Source organism: Cebus imitator, unplaced genomic scaffold (assembly GCF_001604975.1).
Source record: "Cebus imitator isolate Cc_AM_T3 unplaced genomic scaffold, Cebus_imitator-1.0 Scaffold81, whole genome shotgun sequence".
In the NCBI taxonomy this organism is placed as follows: Eukaryota; Metazoa; Chordata; class Mammalia; order Primates; family Cebidae; genus Cebus; species Cebus imitator.
Genome location: NW_016107396.1, coordinates 3,682,508 through 3,706,744, shown reverse-complemented (window position 1 = coordinate 3,706,744; position 24,237 = coordinate 3,682,508). Strand labels below are relative to the sequence as shown.

Here is a 24,237-nt window from a genome sequence, read left to right as displayed (position 1 = left end):
CTTTCTCAAGAGGTAAAAGTTCCTAGATGTTTGGATTTTCCCAAAATAATGCCTTCCATGTGTAGGGATTTTACAGATTTCGAAGTGCTTTCATATCAATTACTTTCTTTAATTTAAAAGAAGTTCAGATCCCAGGTCAAGCTAGGAATGCTCCGGTCTCAGAGGGAAGGAGCGCTCTAGGAAAGGAGGATCCTTTAATAGAGGGCCGTGCTGGGGCCGCGGGCCCGGAGAGGGGGAGAGTGGAGGAGTGTCCTTTTTCTCCCCCACCCTCCGGCGGCGGCAGGGCCAAAGCCAGAGGGGCTGTCCCCTCCTCTTCCCCGGCAGCTGCTCGCTCTGCTCACAAGCCAGGGGCAGGGGACCAGGCAGCAGCGACTCCTCTGGCTCCCGAGAAGTGGAGCCGACCGGTGCCACTATGATGCTGGGAGCCGCCGGGGTCCTCCTCCTCCTGCTGCTCTCCGGGGGCCTCGGGGGCGGCCAGGCGCAGCGGCCGCAGCAGCAGCGGCAGCCACAGGCACATCAGCAAAGAGGTACAGTCGAGGCACGGGCTTGGGTTGCATCCTTTGCCGGGACCAGACTCCTCACTTCCATTCTTCCGAGAGTTGTCTGGGGACGCTGTCTTGCTTCGCCTTCAGAGAGTGCGCTTTGGGGCAGGAGGAACTTGATGCAAGTTCAAGTTCAAAGCCCTGAGAGAGTGGTGTACGGGGAATTACCCAACTTCTGCAAAAGGAACGGGGAGTGCTTTTCATTGCTCACTCGTTTCGAAGAAGTCTTGCTACCAGGATATAACCTGTAAATTGATTTCTGAAATCTTTTCAAGAGAAAAACTTTTACCAATTGAAAAAAAAAAAAAAAGAATTTATTCAAATCAGATCCAATTTTGCAGAGAAAGGTTTCCCAAACTGTGCTTCATCGTGGGACTTTATGGAGGGTATCAGGGTAGCTGACACACCTTAAAAAACAATTACACACACACACACACACACACACACACACACGTATATATATATATATATACTAATTTTGCAGAACTTTTTTTCAACTTTTAAAACAGGATTTCTGAAGAAGTTATGTGGTTTTTTCTTTCATGGCAATGGTGCCTCCAGCCTCACCTTTTTCAAACCCATGTCTTATTTTCATATCCTATTTTGTAGGGAAATCATGAAATTTCTCCTTTTGCTTAAATACAGAGTAGACTTTTATGTCATGTGTACTTTAAGGCCACAGTGACTAGATATACACTTTGGGAGACTTTGGAAGATGGCTCTATTTAATGTAACTTTATAACTTATTCTCCTCAGAGCCGCTTAGTGTTTATGTGTATATACACATATGTATAGTACTGCTGAAAATGTTAGATTATAAGAACAAATATCAGAACTACTGACTTGGCTAGACGTTAACTAGAAGAAGGGTAAGTATATTTCAAAATTTTAGCAGTTTAAAGTTTCAGAAACTTTTTATGTATATAGGCTCCCAAAAGTTTCAGAAACTCCCAAAAGTTTGGAGTGAACACTTTCGGGAGTCTTTGAAGAGTTATTTCATTATCATGAATTTTAAACGAAGCACTTGTGCACTATTCTAAAATATACTTTGAAACACATTATTTCAGCAAACAATTTTGTAAGTTGGAAAACCTGTATCAAAGCAAAAAAAATTTAAGAAATATTTATGCTTTGATTTTAAATATCAAAATGTTTAATTTAAGAGTACAAAATCTGTAGGTTAGAAGCTTCAAAAATTTTTAATGAGGCTGAATCTGCTAAAGTTTTGAAATATACTTAACCTTCTTCTAGTTAACTTCTAGCCTAGTCAATAGTTCTGATATTTGTTCCTGTAATCTAGCATTTTTAGCAATACTATTTTTTTTTTAAGGAATAAAGAGATATCCTAAGCTCCTTCTATAATAATAACTCCCCGATTAAAATTCTTGGAATAAAAATGACCTTGAATTCATTATATGACTTTTTTTCTTCTATTTTTCCTTTTGCTTTTCTGAGAGGTTAAAATGGGACCGATATGGCTTAATTAATAGAATTTATGAGACAGTGATTTTGAGAGTATCTCTGGCCACTGATTTTTAAAAATGCTACTTTTAATGATTAAACTTTGCTCAATTACAAGATGTGTTTTAACAAGACATGATACTTTAATAATGTGAGGCAGCTGGGAGAAATTAGGGGCCAGGGGCACCAGCCCTTATGTTCACTTGGAATGGGGCAGAAACTCAAAGCATGCAGAGTAGGGATCAAGTGAATTGTTGCTGAGAATTATCCTGAGCACATATGGGATCTCTCTTCTTTCCTCTCCCTTCTTATTTACTCTCTTTTTAAGCTAAGGTAATATTAACTCTGATTTCTATGACCCAAGCACAAGGTGAAGTTAATTCAGGAGGAAGGGTTTATACTGCCATTCTGTTAAGATACCGCTTAGATGCTATATAAAATAAAGAATTTTATTCAAAATAACTACAACATACCATCTACTATAGACTGCTATAATCTGCATTCTAGTATCCATTATTGTCTTTGTTATAGAACATTTACAATATATTTGGTGGTTGGCTCAAGATAAATGATGTAAACCTGTTAATGTTAAAAGCATGTAAATTTCATGAAACTTTAAAATTGGGTAGTGCTTTATGATTTAAAAATACCGTATGTGTATGATCTTTATTTGCCTTCAGATATTATTATTCGCAAAGAACAAATTTAAAACTTAGGCTTGCAGTAGTTGTAACTTAAGTTTACATAAGAATAACTTAATTTTCAACAACTGAAACACTTCTGGTATCATTTGTGCTGAAGTCCCTTCTTAATTGTTCCAAGGTTATTTTCCATTTATTTTTTAGGCCATGTTTCTTTTCAGTATTGTTCAATTAAAGCAAGCCCTTTGTGAACATCATGGGATCTGAGTTTGACTGGAGAAGTGTTTTCCTGGCTATAATCAACTTTTCTGTTTTTGATTATACTAGCACTGACCTTTCTAGTCAAGTGCTAATTGTGTAGAAGCTCTATTTCCCCTTATTGTTTGGTGACAATTTATTAAGAATTTTGATGTGAAGCAATCATTTCTAGATGTTATAATTGAGTTAGAAACACAACCAGAGTTTTTGCTTGTTTTTTACTTTTTCTTTGAAATCTTATGTGGTTTCTATAGCATACTGTATTGTGGTTTGAATAGCATTGATTCAGCATGAATGATATTCCAAGGAAATTATTTAGCTATATTTAAAATGGACAAAATAGGAGAATGATGTACCAAAATGACTCTGCATTTCGGCAAGGCAGTGTCTAATTTTTTTTCTGATATTCTTGTGAATAATATGTGGAAATGGAAGCACAATGGTAGATAAATTGTAACTGATTGAAAAATAGTTTCCAAAGAATATTGCATAGCGGATTAAGGACAACCTGGAAAGAAGTCTGTAGCAGTGCAACAGAGGTTTTCTTATGTTCAACTATCTTGGTAGTGGCTTGATGGAAAACATAGAATCCAAGCATATCAGTACTGCAGGTGGTCCAAAATCGATATAGGTGGCTAAGCTGGTTAATAACAAGTTCAGAAATTTTAAAGGTCTCTATAGCCTGAACCATGAATGAAACCTACATGAAGCTGGTTTTATTATTCCTATCCACATGTTAAAAAAAACTCCATTTGTCTTCTTCTGGAAATTAGTTGTATCCTTCATATGTTTAGGAATGAATATAAAGGCAGGAAGAGAAAGGCCGCTCAATTGCAGCAAGTTCAAGATGAACATATAGTGTGATATGGCAACAAAAAAGTTGGCTCACATTTATACAAAACTCAGAGAAGCACATGGGTCTGTTGGTTAACACACATTTGGGTATTTCATTGAAAAATGGGTGTAGATTCAGAGAAGGGAGAGCAGAATGGTTAAGAGTCTGATAAGATTTTCAGAAGAGGAATGTCCCAAGTAAAGCTTTTCCATCTGAACAAGGAAAAATTTAGGGAAGGCAATCATCAGAGATATCCTCAAATTTTCAGAAGAGTCGTATGTGAAAGAGGGACTATTCCAAAGGCTGAATGTGGATCCATAGAAGAACATGACAAACAACCAGGTTTGAATTTTATAAAATGGAGAAAACTGCTCTTCTCCTCTCTCCCTCCCCACGCCATTTTGAGCTGTTCAGAAATAGTTAGATTGTGTTTGAGCACATTGCTTCTGGAAATGATCATGCTGTGATCAACTAGTCAGGGATGCTTTATGAAGGAATGCCTCTACTGAGAGGAAGTTAAGACTCATCAACCATCTAGCCATTTTTCAGTTCTAAGATTCTAATATTATAGTCTATCGTTTTTAGGGTGCCTACGTGTATTCAGCTTCTGAATTTTTAAAATGTGAAGAAAATGTTAAACATATAAAAATGTGTATTTTAATCCCTTCTGGGATTTAAAATAAAAACATGTTTGAGATAATCCTCACACGTATTGGGCACGAATACTTAAAAATTTAGTATGGAATTTCCACATCATCCACAATTGTACAGTTCTAAAACATCTTGTGTTATAACATGCAAGAATACTTTGTAAATTACCTGAGAAATTTTCAGGGGATTCATAGTGGCCATAAACCTGGAAGTAACTTTTTTTGATGTTTTTCTTTGCTGCATATGTAACTTTTTGGTTTGTTTGCTGTGCACTGACCTAATAGTTTAGTAAAACGATTCATAACAGATAAAATGCATGGCATTTCAACATATTCAAAATATTTATATAAATATATTCAACTCTGAATATTGTAGATGTGGTAGAATTAATGAAATTGACATAAATTTTATATTATGTTGTATTTCACATATCAATGTATACAGATTTCTGGTCTATCTTAGTCTTAAGATTTTTCTACCTAGGATTTCATGCAAACTAATGAACTGAATCTATATCAAGAGATTCTGGGGGCTGGGTATGTTGGCTCATGCCTGTAATCCCAGCACTTTGGGATGCCTAGGTGGGTGGATCACCTGAGGTCAGGAGTTCAAGACCATCCTGACCAACATAACGAGAACTCCATCTCTTAGCCAAGCATGACTGCACATGCCTGTAATCCCAGCTACTTGGGAGGCTGAGGCAGGAGAATCACTTGAACCCTGGAGGCAGAGGTTGCAGTGAGCCAAGATCATGTCACTGCACTCCAGCCTGGGCAACAGAGGGAGACTCTATCTCAGAAAAACAAAACAAAACAAAAACTTAAAAAGAGATGCAACTTATCATCTGTCCAGTTTGCAGTAGGGCCTTATTTATCATCTAGAGACCATATGAAAAAGATTAGGAAGAAATTCTTGGAAATAATTATTGTAAATAATTGCACAAGTGGTTTAACTTTTAATCTAGAAGATTGGGGTTTAGGATTTGTTTATAGTTGCAACTTGAAACTTGCAACTCGATAGCTAAACAGGAATTTAGGCAGAAGCTCTGTTGCAATGAATCAAAAAACAAGATAGAGTTTAGAGAAAGATGAAAGCAGATTGTCCAGGCTTATATATCAAACAGATAGAAATAAAACTAATTCTAGGGTTTTCCCATTGGTAAGACTGAATTTAGAGGTCAGAATTTGTGAAGGAAATTGGTGGGGTTGGGCCTATATGCATCAGAATGTGGTAAATGAATGAATGTTTACAGTGAGTAAAACAGACAAAAAAATTCCTGCTCTTGTGGAACTAATATTTTGTTGGGATGGAGATGAGGAGACAGGACTATGATGAAAATATAATGAAGTAACATAAAAACACCTATATTGTCTAGAATGTAGTTGATGATAAATGTCCTGGACAAACAAATACAGCAGGGTGTCAGGAGTTCTAGGAATGGAGGGAGGTTGATTGATATTTTAAATAGTTGGTCAAGGTTGACCTGTCTTTGAGAGGATCTCACTTGGGCAAACACTAGAAGGTTGCATGGGAGCGATTCATACAGTTATCAGGGGGAAGAGTGCTCTCTGTACACGGGCAGGCCTGTGAGGATCTAAGCTTGGAGCATGGTGAGAAGGCTAAAGGAGAAATGGGAAACTGAAACATATAGCATTGTTGACCTTAATGGTAAAGATTTTGCTTTTTAGTCTGAGTGAGATAGGGAGGCATTGGTGAGTTTTAACAGAGGAATATCAATGAATAAAATCATAGTTATGTTTTTTCTCAAATAGGCACTAATCCATGTGACTAGATCAACAGTTCAAGCATAGAATTATTTTAGATTCATCTCTTGTTCCAAACATCCCATTGATAGAACACATTTAAGTGATTCTACGTTCAAGAGCATTCCACTTCAACCATCTTATCATGGTGAAGCTCAGATGCGTCTTTGTAAGGCTGCTTCTTTTCTTCCCTTTGGCAACTCGTTGCTATTTCATTACTCAAAATATATCGGGACCTCAAAAACAACTTGTGTGCAGGGAACTTCCGCAGCTTTTAAAAATTTTGCTACAGTGTACTTAGAAATATGTCATAGATTTTTAAGGGTAATTTTAAATAGTGTGCACTTTAAAACAAAAATGAATTATTCACAATGCCACATGGACATATAGGTACTTTGGAGTTTCCTTTTTTATTATATATTTCAATATCAAAAGCTAAAGTTTAGACACAATTGTTGAAAATGACATGGTGATGCATTGATCTGCTGACTTCTTTTATGATATGAACTTTGAAATGTTACCTTTTTATATTCAGAAACTGATTCTGTGCTCTGTTTCTATTTTTTTTACTGCTTTAAGAATCGCTGTAAGTTTTACAGTAACCTTTTGGACTATAGTAATGCAATTTTGGCCTAATTTAATTCTGTCATTTAGAAAGAAAAGGTAAAAAATTATATTGCTTTTCCCTCCTTCTCTCTCCCTCCCTTCTCTTTCTCCATTCTTTTCTTCCGTCTTTTCCTCTTTTTCCTTTTCCTTTAGTATTCTTCCTGTGAATAAAATACGATAATTAAAGTAGATGATTCTAACAAACATAACATTTAGGAAGATAGTAAGGCAAAACTTTAATTAAGCCTTCCTTATTAAAAGCCACAGGTAATTACTGTCTAAAGAAAATTTGAGACATAGTTTCAGGGTGAGTTAAAACTAAAGACATTTGCTTGTCAAAGAAGTGTAAGATGGGTTTTAAAAATATTTTTTTCCTAAGTAATCTTGAGTGTAGATCTTAATATTGGAACTTTATGCTATTTGGCTTTTATCTGGACACATGACATTTACAAAGAGATCATTGAGGATTGCCTGTTAATGGGTTATTATTCATAACATCAGCCTCTGTGACATGCCTAATCTAGTTCAAATAACAAGTTAATCTATGCAAATTCCTGATGATGAAAACCTCAGGAGCTATTTAGTGCCTGGCACTTAGGTAATGTACCTTGTGCAACATTAAGTATGCCTCTGCATGTGTAGTCCACTCAACTGACCCCCGAACTGTGTACCTCCCCAAGGCTCTTCATTTAGCTGCGTCTTGAGTGCCAGATGGTTTAGATTGGCATAATAATATGTAGTGCATTGTGAGCATTAACACATTTACTTACATAGCAGAGCTGTTTAGCAGATTAATGTAATTATCCTCATTTTGTAAAAGGAAAATATGCCCAGCAACTTGTCAAGGACAAATAAAAATTCCAATGCTTGTTTTAGAGTTAGAAATTAGATTATGGTCCTGCTCTTGACTTTATGGATCCTAAGCTATCATCTCTTTTGGACTTGTATATATTTATCTTTTATAAAGTACCCTGAGAAAAAAAATATATACCCATTTCTGAGTTATGTCAGTCTAATTTGAAACCAGAGATTTATTTGGTATTATGGAAGAACAAAAAAAAAAAAACGTAATCTTGAAGGATCTTTTTCATTTGAATACACACACGCATGCCGCTTATTAATATGTAGCCATATACACACATGTATTACCTAAAACTATGCATTAATTAAAAGGCATTCATCAAATTTTAGTCTTTATATTATTAGAATTTTGATTACTGGACACTGGGCTATAAGAAAATATTAATTTTTCTTTATTGGCTTTTCTGAAGTTACTTTATAGAAGTTACATCAGCAAGCTAGAAACACAATGATATTTATTACACTGCATAATGAACTCTTTAAAAATAGTCAATGTGTAAATGTCAGTGAATGTAAAGAGCAAGAACCAAACAGATATACCTAAGAATCAGAGCCAGGTTAATCTCAAAATTCCTCCTGAAAAGATGAAAAACCTTGACATCTTCATAAAAGCATTTAAAGACTTCCATTTGAAGTTGAACTCAGTTAAGATAAAATTTTTTTAATCTCCCAGATTTTTGAGAGGGTGTGTTTGTGTATGTACGTAATTACAGCACCAGTGCATACGTATCATTTACAGCCTAGCACTCACAAGACCTAATTCGTATATTTAGTATATTGTCTGTTTTATTTCAGTTTTCTTAAGGTACTAAATTTTGTTTATCAAAATTCTTGAATAAGAAAATCTAAAAATTGAATTTCTAGAAAAGTCGAGTTGCCCTGACAAATGATTATGGACCAAAGAATGGATCAATCTAATTTTCCATCCAGTAGCTATACTGTTAAAATTCCAAGGTGTAATCTTTTTTGAGTTGCTTGTAACTTAGAAGGTCCTATTGTATAGAAGAAATAGAGTTAGTAGAGTTTGCTGCATCAAATGTATTTTTTCGAATGCCTATCTATTATAGTTGACACAATTTCCTGGCTTATTGCCTCCTATGCAATTTTCAATTATTGGATGAGGCTGAAAGTTTGAAAGAGAACGTGAAGCGGTGCAATTGTCATTTTAGGGAGCTACCTCATCTCATTGTTTTGTCACAGGACATATGTAGAACACTGAATATAAAACACAAAATATCTAGTACGGCCTCAATAAATGTTCATTTTCAAAATGCCTCAAAAAATGAATTAAAACTGACAACCTAATATGGCATTCTCTGGCTGAAAGAAACACTCTTCTCCAACATCGTGCGATATACCAAATTCAGCTGAGGCCCTTTGTGAAGGAAGGCATTTGCTTATATTCTTGAAAATACAAATGTTTGAATCCTGTTCTAATTAGAATTTGTGCTGCAGTATTTCTTTATTCTCAACTTTATAGCTTAGCCTACAATAAAACTCTTATTAATATGTACCTCTTTATACCTTCAGTTTCTACATATAGTACTCTGCTTTGGAGGTAACTGTGAATCATAGAAAATGTAGGGACTTGTGAGAAGGCTAGAACTGAATTCACAGCTGAGTCACCACTTTACTAAGATCAAAAGCCTGAGTCTATGGGAGTTAAATTTTCTATTTGTAAAATAGGTTTAAGTTAGATAATAAATGTGAAAATATTTGGCAGCTAATCAGTAAATATTCACTCTTTTCTTCTTTCTTCTTTATTTTATGAGCATAAAACTTAAAATATGATATTTGCTTTGCATATAACACATCCCTTTTGCTTAAGAACAGCAAAATATTCTAAAAATTTCTTTGAGTAGGCCCTAAGAGATGATAGATGGCAAACTATTTATCTCATTGTCAAGAGATTGAATAATTGTCAAGGTTACACAGCAAGTCAGTAACAGAGATAAGAAACACAAGTTCCTATAATTAGCTAGCAGTTATATTAGTAGCTCAGTGTGAGAAGTGATTTAAAACAGGCAACATAATGGGAATTTTTGCAATAATTTGTGGTTATTCATACTTCAAATGTGATATAATAAACGTTTTTCTCTGGGAATCTCTCATTGTTGAATATGTATTTTTGTGTTGGTAAACATTTTTTGAAAACTTATTTAATACACATAATGTGTTTAGATAAATATATGGCACATAGTAAGCACTTCATAAAGGTCAGTTATTATACTTAGCCTATGAAGTATATGTTTTCATTGACACCTGCTTGGGTAGAGATGACAATTTGGCATGTTTTGACACACAATGTAAGTTAATTTCAGCATGGTCTTCAGAGGAAAGTCTATTTGGATTGCAGAAGAGTTCTCGATATAGACTGTCTTTATTTGGACTCTCCCTAATTACAATGTTAAAAAGAAAATATTCTCGGAACACATTATTTAATACAACTCTGGATAGGGAGAATTTTTAGTGTGTCTACTTGTGTGTTAAATTTTTAGTGTGTCTATTTTGTATTAAATCTACTATTAAAATAAACAAAACCCCAAAAAACAAAATCAAAAAAACTCACTTTAGGTAATTATATAACACTAACCAATCTCTAGAGAAAACTGCTTTTCTAAACTTGGAAACACTGGATTTTGGAAAAATTTCAGACAAAACACTTCTTATAGGCCCTTTTACCATCAAAAAGTCTCAATCTTGCCTGACACATAATGTGCAACTATTCATTTTTTCATTCTAATACATTTAAAAAGTCACTGGATTTGCAACTGGAACTCCAGAATATAAATTTTCCCTCTAGCCCTTCCTAAATAGATTACCTTAAACATGGACAAGTCATTTAACTATTCTGAAACTCAATTCTCCATCTAAAAGATGACAATATAATGTTCACGTCTATTTTGTGGAGTTGTTATAAGGGTTACATGAGGCAGACTATACAAATACCATTGTTAATACTATTTATCATTATAATAAGTGACAGAGTTGGCCTTAGACATCATTGGTTATGAAGTTTTGCTTTATCCCCTTTCTTTGATTTTTTACTTCAGCAGTTCTTAACCATTTATGTTAATTAATAATGTTATATATTAATATACATATATGTATTAATATTTTTAATTATGTTATATATTAATATACTTAGTTCTCCTGTTTTCAAGGACCCATGACACATAGTTTTCAAACATGGCACAAATTATTTGTTTAGTTAACATGTACATACTAGTGCATAAGAAGAAAATATGGTATCTGAAAATTGTACATCAGTTTCCTACAAACAAGTAGCAAATCTTAAGAATTTAGTGAAATTAAAAAGCTATCACAAAAATAGTCCAGCGGGTCTAAAACTTTTGTGCCAAGATTCCTTTAACCTCTGATAAATAATTGAAGCTTTGATTTATGTTATATCTACTATTTGATTGTATTAAAATTAAAATTGGGAAATTTAAAAACATTTACTAATTAATTTAAAATAATAGTAATAAAAAATTACATGTTGACAAAAAGAACATAGCTATATGAAAAACAATTTTATATCCAAAATAAAACTCTTCAATTTGTGGCTTAATAGAATAGAACTAGATTCTCATTTCTGTTTCTGCATTCAAATTATTACATGTTATTTTAGTTTAAATTATTGTGGTTTAAGCATATTAAGAAATACATAAGAACAAATATAGATATGCTGTTGAAAAAAAAAAAGAGTCTTTCAGTGCCTTTTAAGATAACTGTAAATATTCTTTGATTCCATACCAAAACTCAATAAGTGGTAGTTTTCAAAAGATTGGCTGCAGTGTGGTATCTGAAACTGTATCAATGATATTTTTGTGCTCTTTTATATTAAAATCCACTGATACATCTTGCACTTGGAAAGAATTTTACCCATGTGTGATGTTAAAGCATCATTCATAGATCATTTGAAAGATAATGATTTACTAGTTATGCAGGTCACCCACAACTTGACAGATTTTCTCATAAAATATTTTTAAATCACATTTTTTATATCACCATTGATCTCATCAGAAAAGTCCCTAACTATTAGAAGCTGTTAATCTCACAATGGTAGAGACAAGTTTTTTAGAATTTTTATTTTCATTTGTAAATTTGTGTAGTTATTGACAAATTTTTTTTTGTTTATTTGTTTTGAAATACAATTACTTTATTCATTCTTGAGAAAACGTCTATCAAACAACTGAGTCTTAAAAACCATAGTCAGATACTTTTTGTAGTAAAAAGTATTCCATGAAAAAAGTGACTGGTTTAGCTTGCAACTGAAAACAGTTGTACAAATGTTTTTCTTCATATCAACCACCATGCTTCAGTATACAGTTGATATTAAAAAGATTCTGGGAGTGTGTGGTGGTGAAAAGTAAACTGACCGCTACCATGGTTTAGTACGCTGGTAGTGCTAATGCACCATTAGTGTTTCCCACCACTATTACTTTTGCACCATCAGTGCACATGTCAACACAATCAACAGACAGATAATAATTAAATCTTGTTACTAAAAGGACGTTGAACTTGTGTACCTGTGAATAACGTCTTGTGGACTCCCAGGGATTCACAGATCTTTCTCTGACCTCTACAAGATTAGGCTATAGTTAAGTTCCTCATTGCCTGCCTCTTCACCAATTCTACAAAATCTATACCCATATGAAGATAAATTTTGTAATCATAAAAGCCAAAAACACTTTAGTTTTTACTCAGGCCTAGTCTAGGCCAGTGATACTATTTCTTTTTAAGGGGGAAGAAATCCAGAAGAACTTCTTCTGTGGGAAAAGTAGGAAGAGTTAAAACCAGCCAGACATACATATAGAAATCAAAATCTCTGCCATATCATCTGCCCTTCTTTCTTTCCTTTCACTTGCCCTAACTAGAGTAGAGATAGTGTACTTACCTAAGTTAGAAATATTATGTTGTTCCTTATAGATTTAAAAAGTGAATTCATGAGCAAGGCTTAGTATAGAAAAAACATGCTAGTGTCTGGAATTCTGAATACTAGAAGAGGAGACTTTTATTTCTTACTGGGTTCCTGAACTCACATCAGGAGGGGTCCTTTGTACTTTCATAGAAAGAATTCTTGTTAGAAGTACTGGATATTGTATTTCTCAAAATATGAAATTTCCTTCATTTATTTCTAGCCTTTGAAGTTTTGTGATTTCTAAAGCATTTAAAAGGTTTTGTAATGTTGAGAACCTAAAACGTAATTCTATTCTCTGTGCCCATCTCATACCATTATGTATGTCAAATGATGGATCTGGTTTCTTTTTCTTATTTGTTGGGAGATGTTCAGAGACTCAAGGATCCATACTTTGACCACATTTTTCACTCTTCAAGAGCCTCACACTGCTCTGATTTCAGATGTATAGATAAATTTCGTATCAAACACTGATGGGTCTGAACATGAGGAGTAGTAAGATATTTCCAGATTAAGTAGACAAATAGCTCAGAATTTCTTAGTGTCATAATTTAAATGACTAAATTTTTGAGATTTATATTTTTCCAGCCCAATATGCCCTCTCCTTATATAGTGTAACTTAGCTTTAAAAATTAGACTGGCTTTGCATATGTCAGATTTTGTATTTAACAATTTTTCTGTATTTCTTTGTTAGAAAGTGTTCAGTGTTAGACAAAGTGAACAGATAACTTTGGAATCCATGTCCTGGTCCTGCTGAATAGCATGCCCTCACCCTCCTTACATCTTTTTTTTTTCTACCATATACATCCCAGCAACAGAAAGAATTAATTGCTGTGTCCCATCTTTATTGGTTTTGTACATAGCTAGAGATATACTTTATATGTAAATAATGGTATGTTTTTAAATTCTGCAAAAATACTCTTTCAATTCTCTATTCTCTTTCTCAAGCTTTGATAAAATATTTTTTATTCAACATTTAGTGACTGATTGTACCTGTTGGGTTCCTGATGTGGTGCTACCTGAGTGCTGTGAAAATGTTATTCTAAAGTTCCTCATTCACCTAGAATCTGAAATTTTATATTTAGTTATTTATTCCTTTGGAGAAAACATTGCCCTCACAGGCTATTCTTTTCTAAAATGTTTGCTGTGCTGTTATTATTCACTTGAATGCAAATTAACGTATCTGCTGACCTTCCTTCTTGACAGTTTAGGACTGTATTAAGTTTTTAGATCTGCTTGGTGAGAAATAGTGAAATAAAACTAGTTCACATCTATGGAATATTTAACGATGGGCCAGCACCGCTCAAAGCATGTATCATGCGTTAATTTATCAAAAATAGATACTATTTATCTCATTTAACAGAAGAGAAAACTGAAATGAAAAATGTTAAGTAACTTGCCAAAGGTCAACCAACCAGTGAACTGGTAGAGACCAAGATTTGGACCTAGGTGGTTCTACTTCATGGCTGGTTCACCTACCCACAGCAGCAGGTAATCTCAACACTGAAAGAGCAGAAATTAGTAACTAAGGGCTTCCTTTAGTGACATACTGCAGAAGTGAGGGTGTTTCCCTTTTTTTGAAGTTTCCTATGAAAAGATTAACAATTAAACAATATTTACCATTTAGATTCAGCAGTATGTCCTGATGTATCAGAAGAGTCTATGAATTTTTTTTCAAAGAATCTTTGGAGATAGCAATGAATAAATTCTTAACTGTCAGATATGCCTTAATTTTTTGAGTCATATAAGAATTTGTAGCACTCCTAGAATTATTAATTGATAAAAGTGTGCATTTTCCCCTTTTGTTGTTGTGTGAAGTGTTAAAGCAAAAGTAATCAAGGCCCAGGGCTTTTCCTGGTCAATTAATGGATATATGACAAGTGATGTCAAAGGATAAAGTTATGAACTTAATCATTGATTGGCCCAGGGTATCCCCCAAATCACAGTTGGAACTGAAGTGCTCCAAAAATGACTGTTTTGTTGTTATACCGTTTCTTTATATAATGAAATAAATAAGCAAAACGAGAGAGTATCTATCTGTTTGTTGATCAATTATCTTGTAATTCTGCTTGTGGTAACTCCCAAAGTAGATAATATCATCCAGTTGGCTCCCTTTATGAACCAGGATTGCAATGGAAATCTTATTGGTCAGGTTACTGGTTAACAGAAGCTGTAGTCCTAGACCTGTGACTTCGCATCAGAGGTACAGCTTGTGTGGGCATAAAGCAGTAGAGCACTTTTGAAGTTAGACATCTAGAATTTGAGTCCTAGATTCACACCTGAGTGCTTTTGAAATAGTGTTGTTGAGTTAATTACATAACTTCTTTAAACCTGATAATCCTTACCTCTAAAAGAATGACAACACCAGTGCCTTTTTAAGGACTAAATGGAATTAAGTGTTTAACTCGTTTTCAGAAGAGGATGGAATCATAATTCAAAGACTTTACAATTAGTGATGTTTTCAGCATAGACAACCAGAGCTTTAATTTAAAACATCTAGAAACTGGGCTTATTGGCCATAGTTTTAGTGTGATTAGAGGCGGTCAGAGGCTGGTCTAAGTTGCCACTATCCTGTTTATGGATGGTAACAGACTGCCTATTTATTTGATGTCTTCGCTCAGTTGTCTTTTAGGTCCTTCAAAGCTAACATTTTCCAGGAATGAAGATATGTACTCTGCATTTCCTCAACTCTTCTCCCATCAGCTTTTCCCAGCTCAGAAAATGGTGCCATCATCCACCCCTTGAATCAAATTTGTCATCAAGAAGTTACCATTAACTTCTCTCTTTCCTTCACCTCCCACATTGAAATAATCAGCCTGTCTGTAATCCACACCACCAGTTTATTCCAGAAATGTCTACATCTTTTTGTCCCTATTGCCTTCTAGATCATAGCACTGTCTTTTTTTGCCTATGCAACTTCAGCAGCCTCCCAGCTGCTCTCCCTTCTTTTCTCTCTTCCATCTTACAGTCAATTTTCCATGCAATAGGCAGAGTGAGCTCTGAAAACAGTAAATCATATGAGATCTTTGCTATGCTTAAAACCTTTTAATGCATTTCCATTATAAGAAGAATAAATTCCAAATTCATTAGATTTTAGGCCTATTCATGACAGCTCTTGTATTTTTCTCTGATTTCAAATGATTCTCTTTTCCTGTTATCATCCAGCAACAGTAAAGACTTTTTTCCATTTCCAGGCCTTTGTCCTTACTGTTCCTCTGTCTACAACACTGTTCCATTAGATCCCTGATGGCGGTCTCCTCAATATTCCAATCCCATGTCAAATGTCACTTCTTAGACAGGCTTTTCCAGAGGACCACTTTAAATTAGCTTTTGTCATGCACTCATCTCCCTCTTGTAATTTCTCTGAACAATTAAATGTTTATCTTGAATACCCTTGTTTGTTTATTTTTCTACTTTGACGTTTGTCTCCCCAGACTATTGGAATATAAACTCTGTTCTAAAAGGACTTTCATCTCCAGAGCTGAGGAGATACATAAATATTTTTTATTTTGAATTAACACATGGCTGCGTTCAGGCTCTTTTGAACATAATTTCATGGAGGAGGTCACAATTGGATTCCTGTATGTAATCAATCTGTCCTGTTTATGGTTTTCAGTTATATAATGAGTTAGAAGACCAACCCAATCATATTTCAGATAAACCTCAAGAGCAATTGCTATGGCAGAGAACTAGAAGGGTATTTAATCAACTAGTTCCTCTTTTAAGATCTTTAGCTCTTTAACAGTTAGAAATTAATAAAGCATGTTATATAATGCTGGAACTTTTTGCCTTTCATTGTTTCTACTGCTTTATCTCTAACTTCTAGTCTGACATATGGTAGGCACTCAAAAAATTGGACGAAGAAGCAACTCTTTTTGGACAGACCAAGAGTGTTGCCTTTTAAAACATTTTATGTGTACTTTTTCCCCGATCCTTTTTAGTATGGATGAATATTTGTATAAGACATAAATTTCTACAAATATTGAGACACGGTATGGACAGATATGAGATATTGTTATTAATATCACCTAGATAATAAGTAAAATATCTTAGAAAGTGAGGCTACCTTAAATTATCTTGCTTCTTGAGTTCCCCCCTCCCCCAAGGATATTCCAGTAAGAGTTGAGCAGTTTTGGATAAGGAATGCATATTTCTTGGCTTAGTCAGAACTTTTCTGGATGGAAGTCCTTTTTGGATGAGAATTACAACACATAAGATTAAAATGCCCATTTAAGATGTAAATTCTAGGGATAAAATATAGATAACTCACATGGGGTGATTTGATTGGCATCTGTTTTCATTTTTCTTTGTTTCTTTTTAGATACCACCAAAGTCATTCCTATTTCAGGCAAAAAGATATGCTTTAAAAACTACTCATAAGGCCTCTACAATATGTCAAATAATTCATGTGCCATGTCCTTGGACATGGTGTGGTCTCTTGCTTGAAGTTTTTAACCAGCAAAATGGTAAAATACTTAGAATTAATAAAACAGATCTGTAGGTCAAGAAACTCAGTACCTATATTCTCCTTATTTTAATAATGAAACTAATAAAAAGTAAGGCAGAGCTGGCCCTTCACCAAGTGAGGGATTTTTATTATATGAGTGAATTTGAGAGAAAGGGGGACAAGAAAAGACCTTTGAGATTCAGGCCCAGGTCTGTTTTGTTACTACTGTATCCTTACTGCATAGAACAGCACCTGGCACCCAGCATGGTCACAGTAAAGACTGAATGATAAAAAAATAGAAAAGGAAGAGCTAATGTTTAGGAACACTTACTTTCCACTTACAGGTATTAAAAAAAAAAATAAAGATGATTAACATTATGATACTGTCAGACGTAGGCAGTTACAATTTCTACCAACTATAGAAAAAAGAACTAAAGACAGAATTTACCAAGACATGAAAGAAAGGTGTAAGATCATGGATTCCTGAAACAGGATGTTCCAATTAAATATTTAAATTTAAGTGAGGATTCTAGGAGTTTAACAACTATTTAAAATATGCCAAAGAAGATAACATTCAAGGCTCGCTGCTGGTTTCCTTTCTAGGTTCTCCACACTTTGAAAGTTCCTGACTTGGACAAGATTGCCTCTTTACCTTTTCCAAATTAATCTGTTTCATACATTTTTTTGCAAACAATGACAATTCCCCTCTTTCACTAAGGTATTTGAGCCATCAAGGACACTCTCCCACCTAGATGTGGTGGCTCACAACTATAATCCCAGCACTTTGGAAGGCTAAGGCAGGAGGATGGCTTGAGGCCAGGAGTTCAAGACCAGCTTAGGCAAAATGGTGAGATCCCTGCCTCTACAAAAATAAAATTAAAAAATTAGCTGCATGTGGCAGCACATGCCAGTGGGCCCAGCTACTCAGAAGGCTGAGGCAGGAGGATTACTTGAGCTCGGGAGTTTGAGGCAGCAGTGAGCCATGATCACACCACTGCACTCCAGCCTGGGCAACGGAACAAGACCCTATCTTGGAACAACAACAACAAAAAACTCAAAACAAAAACATGTTATAGATTACCTATAGATTCAATTTTCAAGAATCCTGGCCTTCTCCTTTCTAAGTACTGTTATAATGCTATAATTTTCAAATTAGTTTTCCCCTTTAATAAATGCTACTTTCCACATTGGAAATGAATAATTAATAAAGAACCAAAATGCATGTCTGGGATTTATGAAATCTTGGGATTCTGTTTCTATCCCTACTTATTTTTTATTAGGCTAAGTCATTCGTTTTAAGAAATGATCACCTTTACCCCAACTGTAGAGGTAACTGCCTTATATACTACCATACTCAAAAGGTTAGTGAAGAGGCATAGAAGTGGTGGTGAAACAGCGAAACCTTCTAGATGCCAGATGCTACACAAATGTGAAGCATATGACACAAGCATGATGAAAAAGGAAGCTAATTAGGACCATCAGATAGGATCTGATTTTATCTTTGCTTAGAAATCATGATAACTAGGCCTGGCGTGGTGGCCTGTAATCCCAGCACTTTCGGAGGCTGAGGTGGGTGGATCACGAGGTCAAGAGATCGAGACCATCCTGGTCAACATGGTGAAACCCCGTCTCTACTAAAAATACAAAAAATTAGCTGGGCGTGGTGGCACGTGCCTGTAATCCCAGCTACTCAGGAGGCTGAGGCAGGAGAATTGCCTGAACCCAGGAGGCGGAGGTTGCGGTGAGCAGAAATCGCGCCATTGCACTCCAGCCTGGGTAACAAGAGCAAAACTCCATCTCAAAAAAAAAAAAAAAAAGAAAGAAATCATGATAACTATGTTACATAGTTACTGAAATTTAGACATTAAGTCTGTGGAATCTTTCTGACAGTTATATTAGCTAATCACGAAACAGGAATTTTAAAAGAAGTATTTAGTATTAATTCCCAGTCTTAGGAGAATATTTAGCTAATAATTCTATAGTTGACTACAGAGTTCTTTTATTATTTAATTCATAATGTCTTTTCAATCACTTTACTGTTTCTTGATTCATGAAGAATACATACCAAGTGTATTAGTCTGTTCTCACACTGCTGTAAAGAACTGCCCAAGAGTGGGTAATTGATAAAGGAAAGAAGTTTCATTGACTCAGTTCCGCATGACTGGGGAGGCCTCAGGAAACTTACAATCATGGCAGAAAGGAAAGCAAGCACATTCTTCTTTCTGATGTCAGGGAGGAAAAGTGCAGAGTGAAGTGGGGGAAATGTCCCTTTTAAAACCATCAGATCTCATGAGATTCACTCACTATCACCAGAATAGCATGGGGGAACCACTCCTATGATGTAATCACCTTCCAGGAGGTCCCTCCTCCAACACATGTGGATTACAATTTGTATTACAATTCAAGATGAGATATTGTGGGGACATAGAGCCAGAGCATGTCAGCAAGAAAATAAAAAATAACACAGAATGCCACTTTTCTATTCCCTTTAAATATTTCCAATTGAAAATATTTTCATAACCTGTGGAGTTCTTATAGAATTCAATCACTAGATATCCCAATTGATGTAATAAAAGAAGAAAGCACTTATAATTTTGAGACAAATTCCACCTTTCCCATACTCAGCATATAAACACATAATTTAAGCAAGAAAAATGAGAAAAATTCAAATATATAATAGGATGAATAATTTTACACTATGCATTATGATATGTGGGGTCAAAGTGACAAATGTAATTGGACAAAGGTAGTCTCATCAATGAGGAGCTGGAAGAAATGAATTTTCAGCCCCATTTTAATAGTAGAAGAGAAGGTAGGGTATCAAAAGTAGGACGTGCTATGGAAAGTGGAAGGTATTTTTGTTGTTTTTAGAGACAGGGTCTCCCTGTCTTAGCCTCTGTCGCCTATTTTAGCAAACTGCGGCCTTCTGGGCTCAAGTGATCCTCCTGCCTAGTCTCCCAAAGTGCTGGGATTGCAAGTATGAGCTACCCAATGTTTTCTTGATTCAGTATAAGAAAACTGATGGTTTCTCATGTTCACCTGAGGGAAATATCCATTCATTTTATCAACATGTTTAAAAAAATTCTTACTTCTTCTTTCACTTTGAAGTGTTTAATTCGTTTTTGCATTTTATTCATAAATATGACCAGACACAACTTAGACTATGTGTACTGTATTATTTCATATGGACACACACATTTTGTTTTTTCATAATAGATTTGTGTATGGTTTCATATTAGAATATTAAATATTGAATTTATTATAATTAACTTAAATAGTGATGTTAAGATCTAGTATGTTTATTTGAGGGATATAGGAGGCTTACAGTGAAAACATCCTTTCACCAAGATTTCTTTGTAAGACACTCACTATTACTGGAATTGTGTTTTGTGCATTACATTCCATTGACGTAATTTTAAACTTCCATTCTACTTCACTACAAATGGAATTTCATTATATCTGACTCCACAATAAGTGGGTTCCAGAGTCGTTGACATTTAGTAGAATTACAGATCTTAGTGCCTTTGTATATTCTGCATTAAAATGGATTATGTGTGCTTTCAATTTTGTTTTAAAGAAACTGCCATTGATTTACATAGTTGTATGGAAGAGTTTTGTTTAAATGCCATTGCCTGATTTCATGGTAGCTTTTATTTTCCTTCTGAAATCATTTACAAATATTTCTTAGAGTATTGGCTACTGCTGGGTTGAAATGAGATAAAACTTATGGTTTATAAGTATGTTTGTGTAGATTTTCTCTAGCAGTAAGTATTTCCATAACTTTTGTGGACATTAAGCCGTAATTATAGTAGCTTTCTCTTGCAACTTTCTTTTATTCTATGCTTTATTATTCCCTTGTAGACAATTAGGTATTTTATACAATAATGCTTAGAAAATCTTTCTCTTTTAACGAGGGAAATTAAGATAAAAAGCTTGGTGAGAATAGGATCTTTTCCTGGATTCCGTGTTTCTGAGATTTGGTGACAGAGTGTCTGCTGTCAGAGGCTGAGGGAGGAGGAATCTGGGCTGAAGAAGTAGAGGAAGACAGTGGACTTTGGTTTTAAGAGGACTACTGCTGGGATCTTCTCACCTAGCCCTAGCTGAGCTCAGAAGTAGGCATCCATCTGCAGGTAATTGTGTTTGGGACTCAAAGGAGCCCTTAGAATGCCAGACTTAAAGAGGAAACTCCTGATAAGTGTTCCAATAGTTCTGCCCATTCTAGAACCACCATTTCCTTAAGAGTCTGTGACCCAGGGACCAATGCCCAGGCCATATCTACACTTTGATAGGAGGAACATTTCAAATCCATCCAGGTCAAGATCACGCACTAGGTCTTGTGCATCTCCTCCTCCTCTTTTCTGTCTGGAGTTAGTAACCACCTCAAAAGACAGCTTTCTGACTCATCATTATGCCACCCACAGTCTTACTTTTAGCTTGGTTTGAGGGTGTCCTGTTCATAACTCACAGAAACCGCCTTGGAGTGTGAATGCCCTTGACACCAGTTTTAATAAGCATTTTTCATTCTACAATAAAGTGATTCAGATTTTTTTTCCTTTGTCTCTATCTCCCTAGATAGCAATATGTGGAGGCTGGATTTCCTGCTGAGTTTCTTAGCATTATTGCCAGGTCAGAATTTAGGCATATTAACATGAAACATGTTGTTGTACATCTGGAGGCCAGAATTGAATCAGCATTGTTAATTTGGTTAAAGGAAAAGACTGCTGTTGAAGATTAGACTTCTTGTATATGTGTGGGAGGTAACACAATAATGTCTTTTTTCCAAGAGGCATATGGTTTTCTTTTGCCTATATGCAAATTTTGATCAATGGAGGTATTAATAAGTCAAATGAAATAATTAAATATTTTATAATTTTAGTTGGATATTGGTTGACCAGTACTTATATGATGGTATAAAGTTCTAGAAACTGGATAGCTTTAAAAATCTTTCCATATAATGCATTATATTATGGGTCAAAGTTTTCTATAACTACTAAACAAGATAAAGCTATTTTATTTTCAAAATCATTCTTTGGGGTAGCTTTTACTTAGAGCCCTGACCTAATTAATGATGTACATGTTTATTTCTGACATGTATTTTGATAATCATTTAGATTTGTCTTATTTACGTAGATGCGTATAATAACATTTCTTGGGAAAATATGGTTTGTTGATTGAATCTAAACCTCTTATCTCCATTTAGCTTTCCTACATTTTAACTATTTTTCTGTTCTATTGAAGGCATAGTACCAATTTTGTGTCAGGCATTTTATTCACTTTGTTTCAACTGTTCCTGAGATCCCTGAGGACTAGGACTATTGCACTTACTATTCTATAACTGAGGAAAGGAAGCTCATCTGGACAGGAAGATATTTACAATATGATATAAAGACACAATCTCTTTTTAAAAACATTTTAAAAGTATAATTTCTGTAAAATAAAGTTCACACATAAGAAATATATTGGTATGTGACATTTGATAAATGTGTATACCCATATAACCACCACTCCAATAAAAAAAAAAAAAATAGAACATTTCTACTTTTCCAGAAAGCCCTCACTGGCTTTTTCCTTTCTTCTTCCACAGCCCTCAAACTCTTATCTGATTGGTTTCATCTGTCCTAAAATTTCCTTTGTATGAATCACGAAGTATGTACGTTTTTATGTCTGCCTTCTTTTACCCAGTCTACTGTCTGTGAAAGTCATTCATCTTTTTGCATTCATCAATATTTTGCTTTTCTTAAATTGCTAACATTTTATGAATGTACCTCAATTTTTAATTTATTGGCCTGTTGATGACATTCAGACTGTTTCCAGTTTTTTTTTTATGAGTAAAGTTGCTATATACAAGTCGTGTACAAGTCTTTTTATGGACATATGTTTTCATTTGTCATATTTATCTAGGAGTAGAATTCCTGGGTTGCATGGAAAAAATGTTCATTTGATTTTATGATAGACTAATTGTTTATTAATCAAGGCACGATCTTAGTCTAGTAATGTTTATTTACTTCTATCAACATCTGTGTTTGGTAAGTTAATTTTTTGGATAATCATAAGTGATATTTTTTCTCACTGTGACTTCCTTTCTCCCTCTTTTTAGACAATAAAAAAAAAATCAAGATAAAATGTTTGCTCCATAGGAAAAGATTTTATTTTTTAAGTTTTGGGCAAATTTGAGATTCCTATAAAATTCTGCATAGGCATATAAAACAGAATAAATATATTTTGTTTAACTTTTAAAGCAGGGTATTATTCATTCGTTAGTTAATTGTTTAAAATCTATTATAATTATGGGTAAGGCAGTGATACAAAAGGAAGAAAAGAAAAATCTCAATTTATTCATTAAATAAGAATATGTCAATGCATTTTGAATGAGAAAAGGCATTGTATGCTCCAAATACAAAGATAAGCAAGACAATTTTTTAACCTCAGGAATTGTAAAGTAGAGATACACGTAAATGTTTGTATCATTAGATTCATACAGTCAGGCTGAATGTGGAAAGGGCTTTAAAAAAGCTATTAAAATTGTTTTCAAATTTTAGGGAAGTAGAAACATTTCCATCTAATAAGAGTAGGGACAGTTTCACAAGGGAGTTGGAATTTGGACTGAGTTTTGAACAGAAGATAATTTTGATGGGCAGATCAGGAAAAGAGCAGTTCAGGAGAAGGGAATGGTGGGCTGTGGAGCAAGGGCGATGAGAAAGGCAGATTAAGTTAAAATAGGGTTGACAAATTGGGAGAACACAGGATTAAGGGACTGGAATTTAAGTTTAAATTTGCTTTGTTAAAGAAAAATGTTATTTTGTGATGAGAGAAAATAAGCGAAAAATTAAAAATGTAAAAACATATTCACTCAGAGATTAAGAAAAGGAAAGATGGGTTCTGCTAACGTGTTATTGAAATGAACTGCAGATAACAGTTTGCGGGGGGTTGATCCAAGATGGCCGTTTAGGAACAGCTCAGGATTGCAGCTCCTAGTGAAAGCGCAGAGGGTGAGTGGACGCCGCGTTTTTATTGCCCACAGACTAGGAAACTCCCGGGCAGAGGTGCTCCAGGGTCGCCAGCGCGGCTGTTTCGGCCAGCGCAGCTGTGCCGGCCGGGGCCGCTGCTTTGCCCCGCGCGGCTGCTTTGTCGGCGCCCCGGAGCCGCGGTTCTCCGTACAAAATACACTGGTCCGGGGGCCCTTTAGGCTGGCGATTGGAGCCACGGGAAGTCGCCCATACGCTGGTTCAAAAAGGGGACTGAGCAGAGAAC

At 35.0% G+C, this 24,237-nt stretch overlaps 1 protein-coding gene across 1 annotated transcript in view; it reads left to right on the top strand.

The window, feature by feature from the left end:
• Positions 1–279: 279 nt before the first annotated feature.
• Positions 280–24,237, top strand: part of LAMA2 (laminin subunit alpha 2) — a 621,613-nt gene continuing 597,655 nt past the window's right edge. The window contains exon 1 of the mRNA XM_017533228.2: positions 280–527. Coding sequence (XP_017388717.1) covers positions 413–527 — 115 coding nt within the window. The 5' untranslated portion in view covers positions 280–412. The remainder of the gene's footprint in view (positions 528–24,237) is intronic.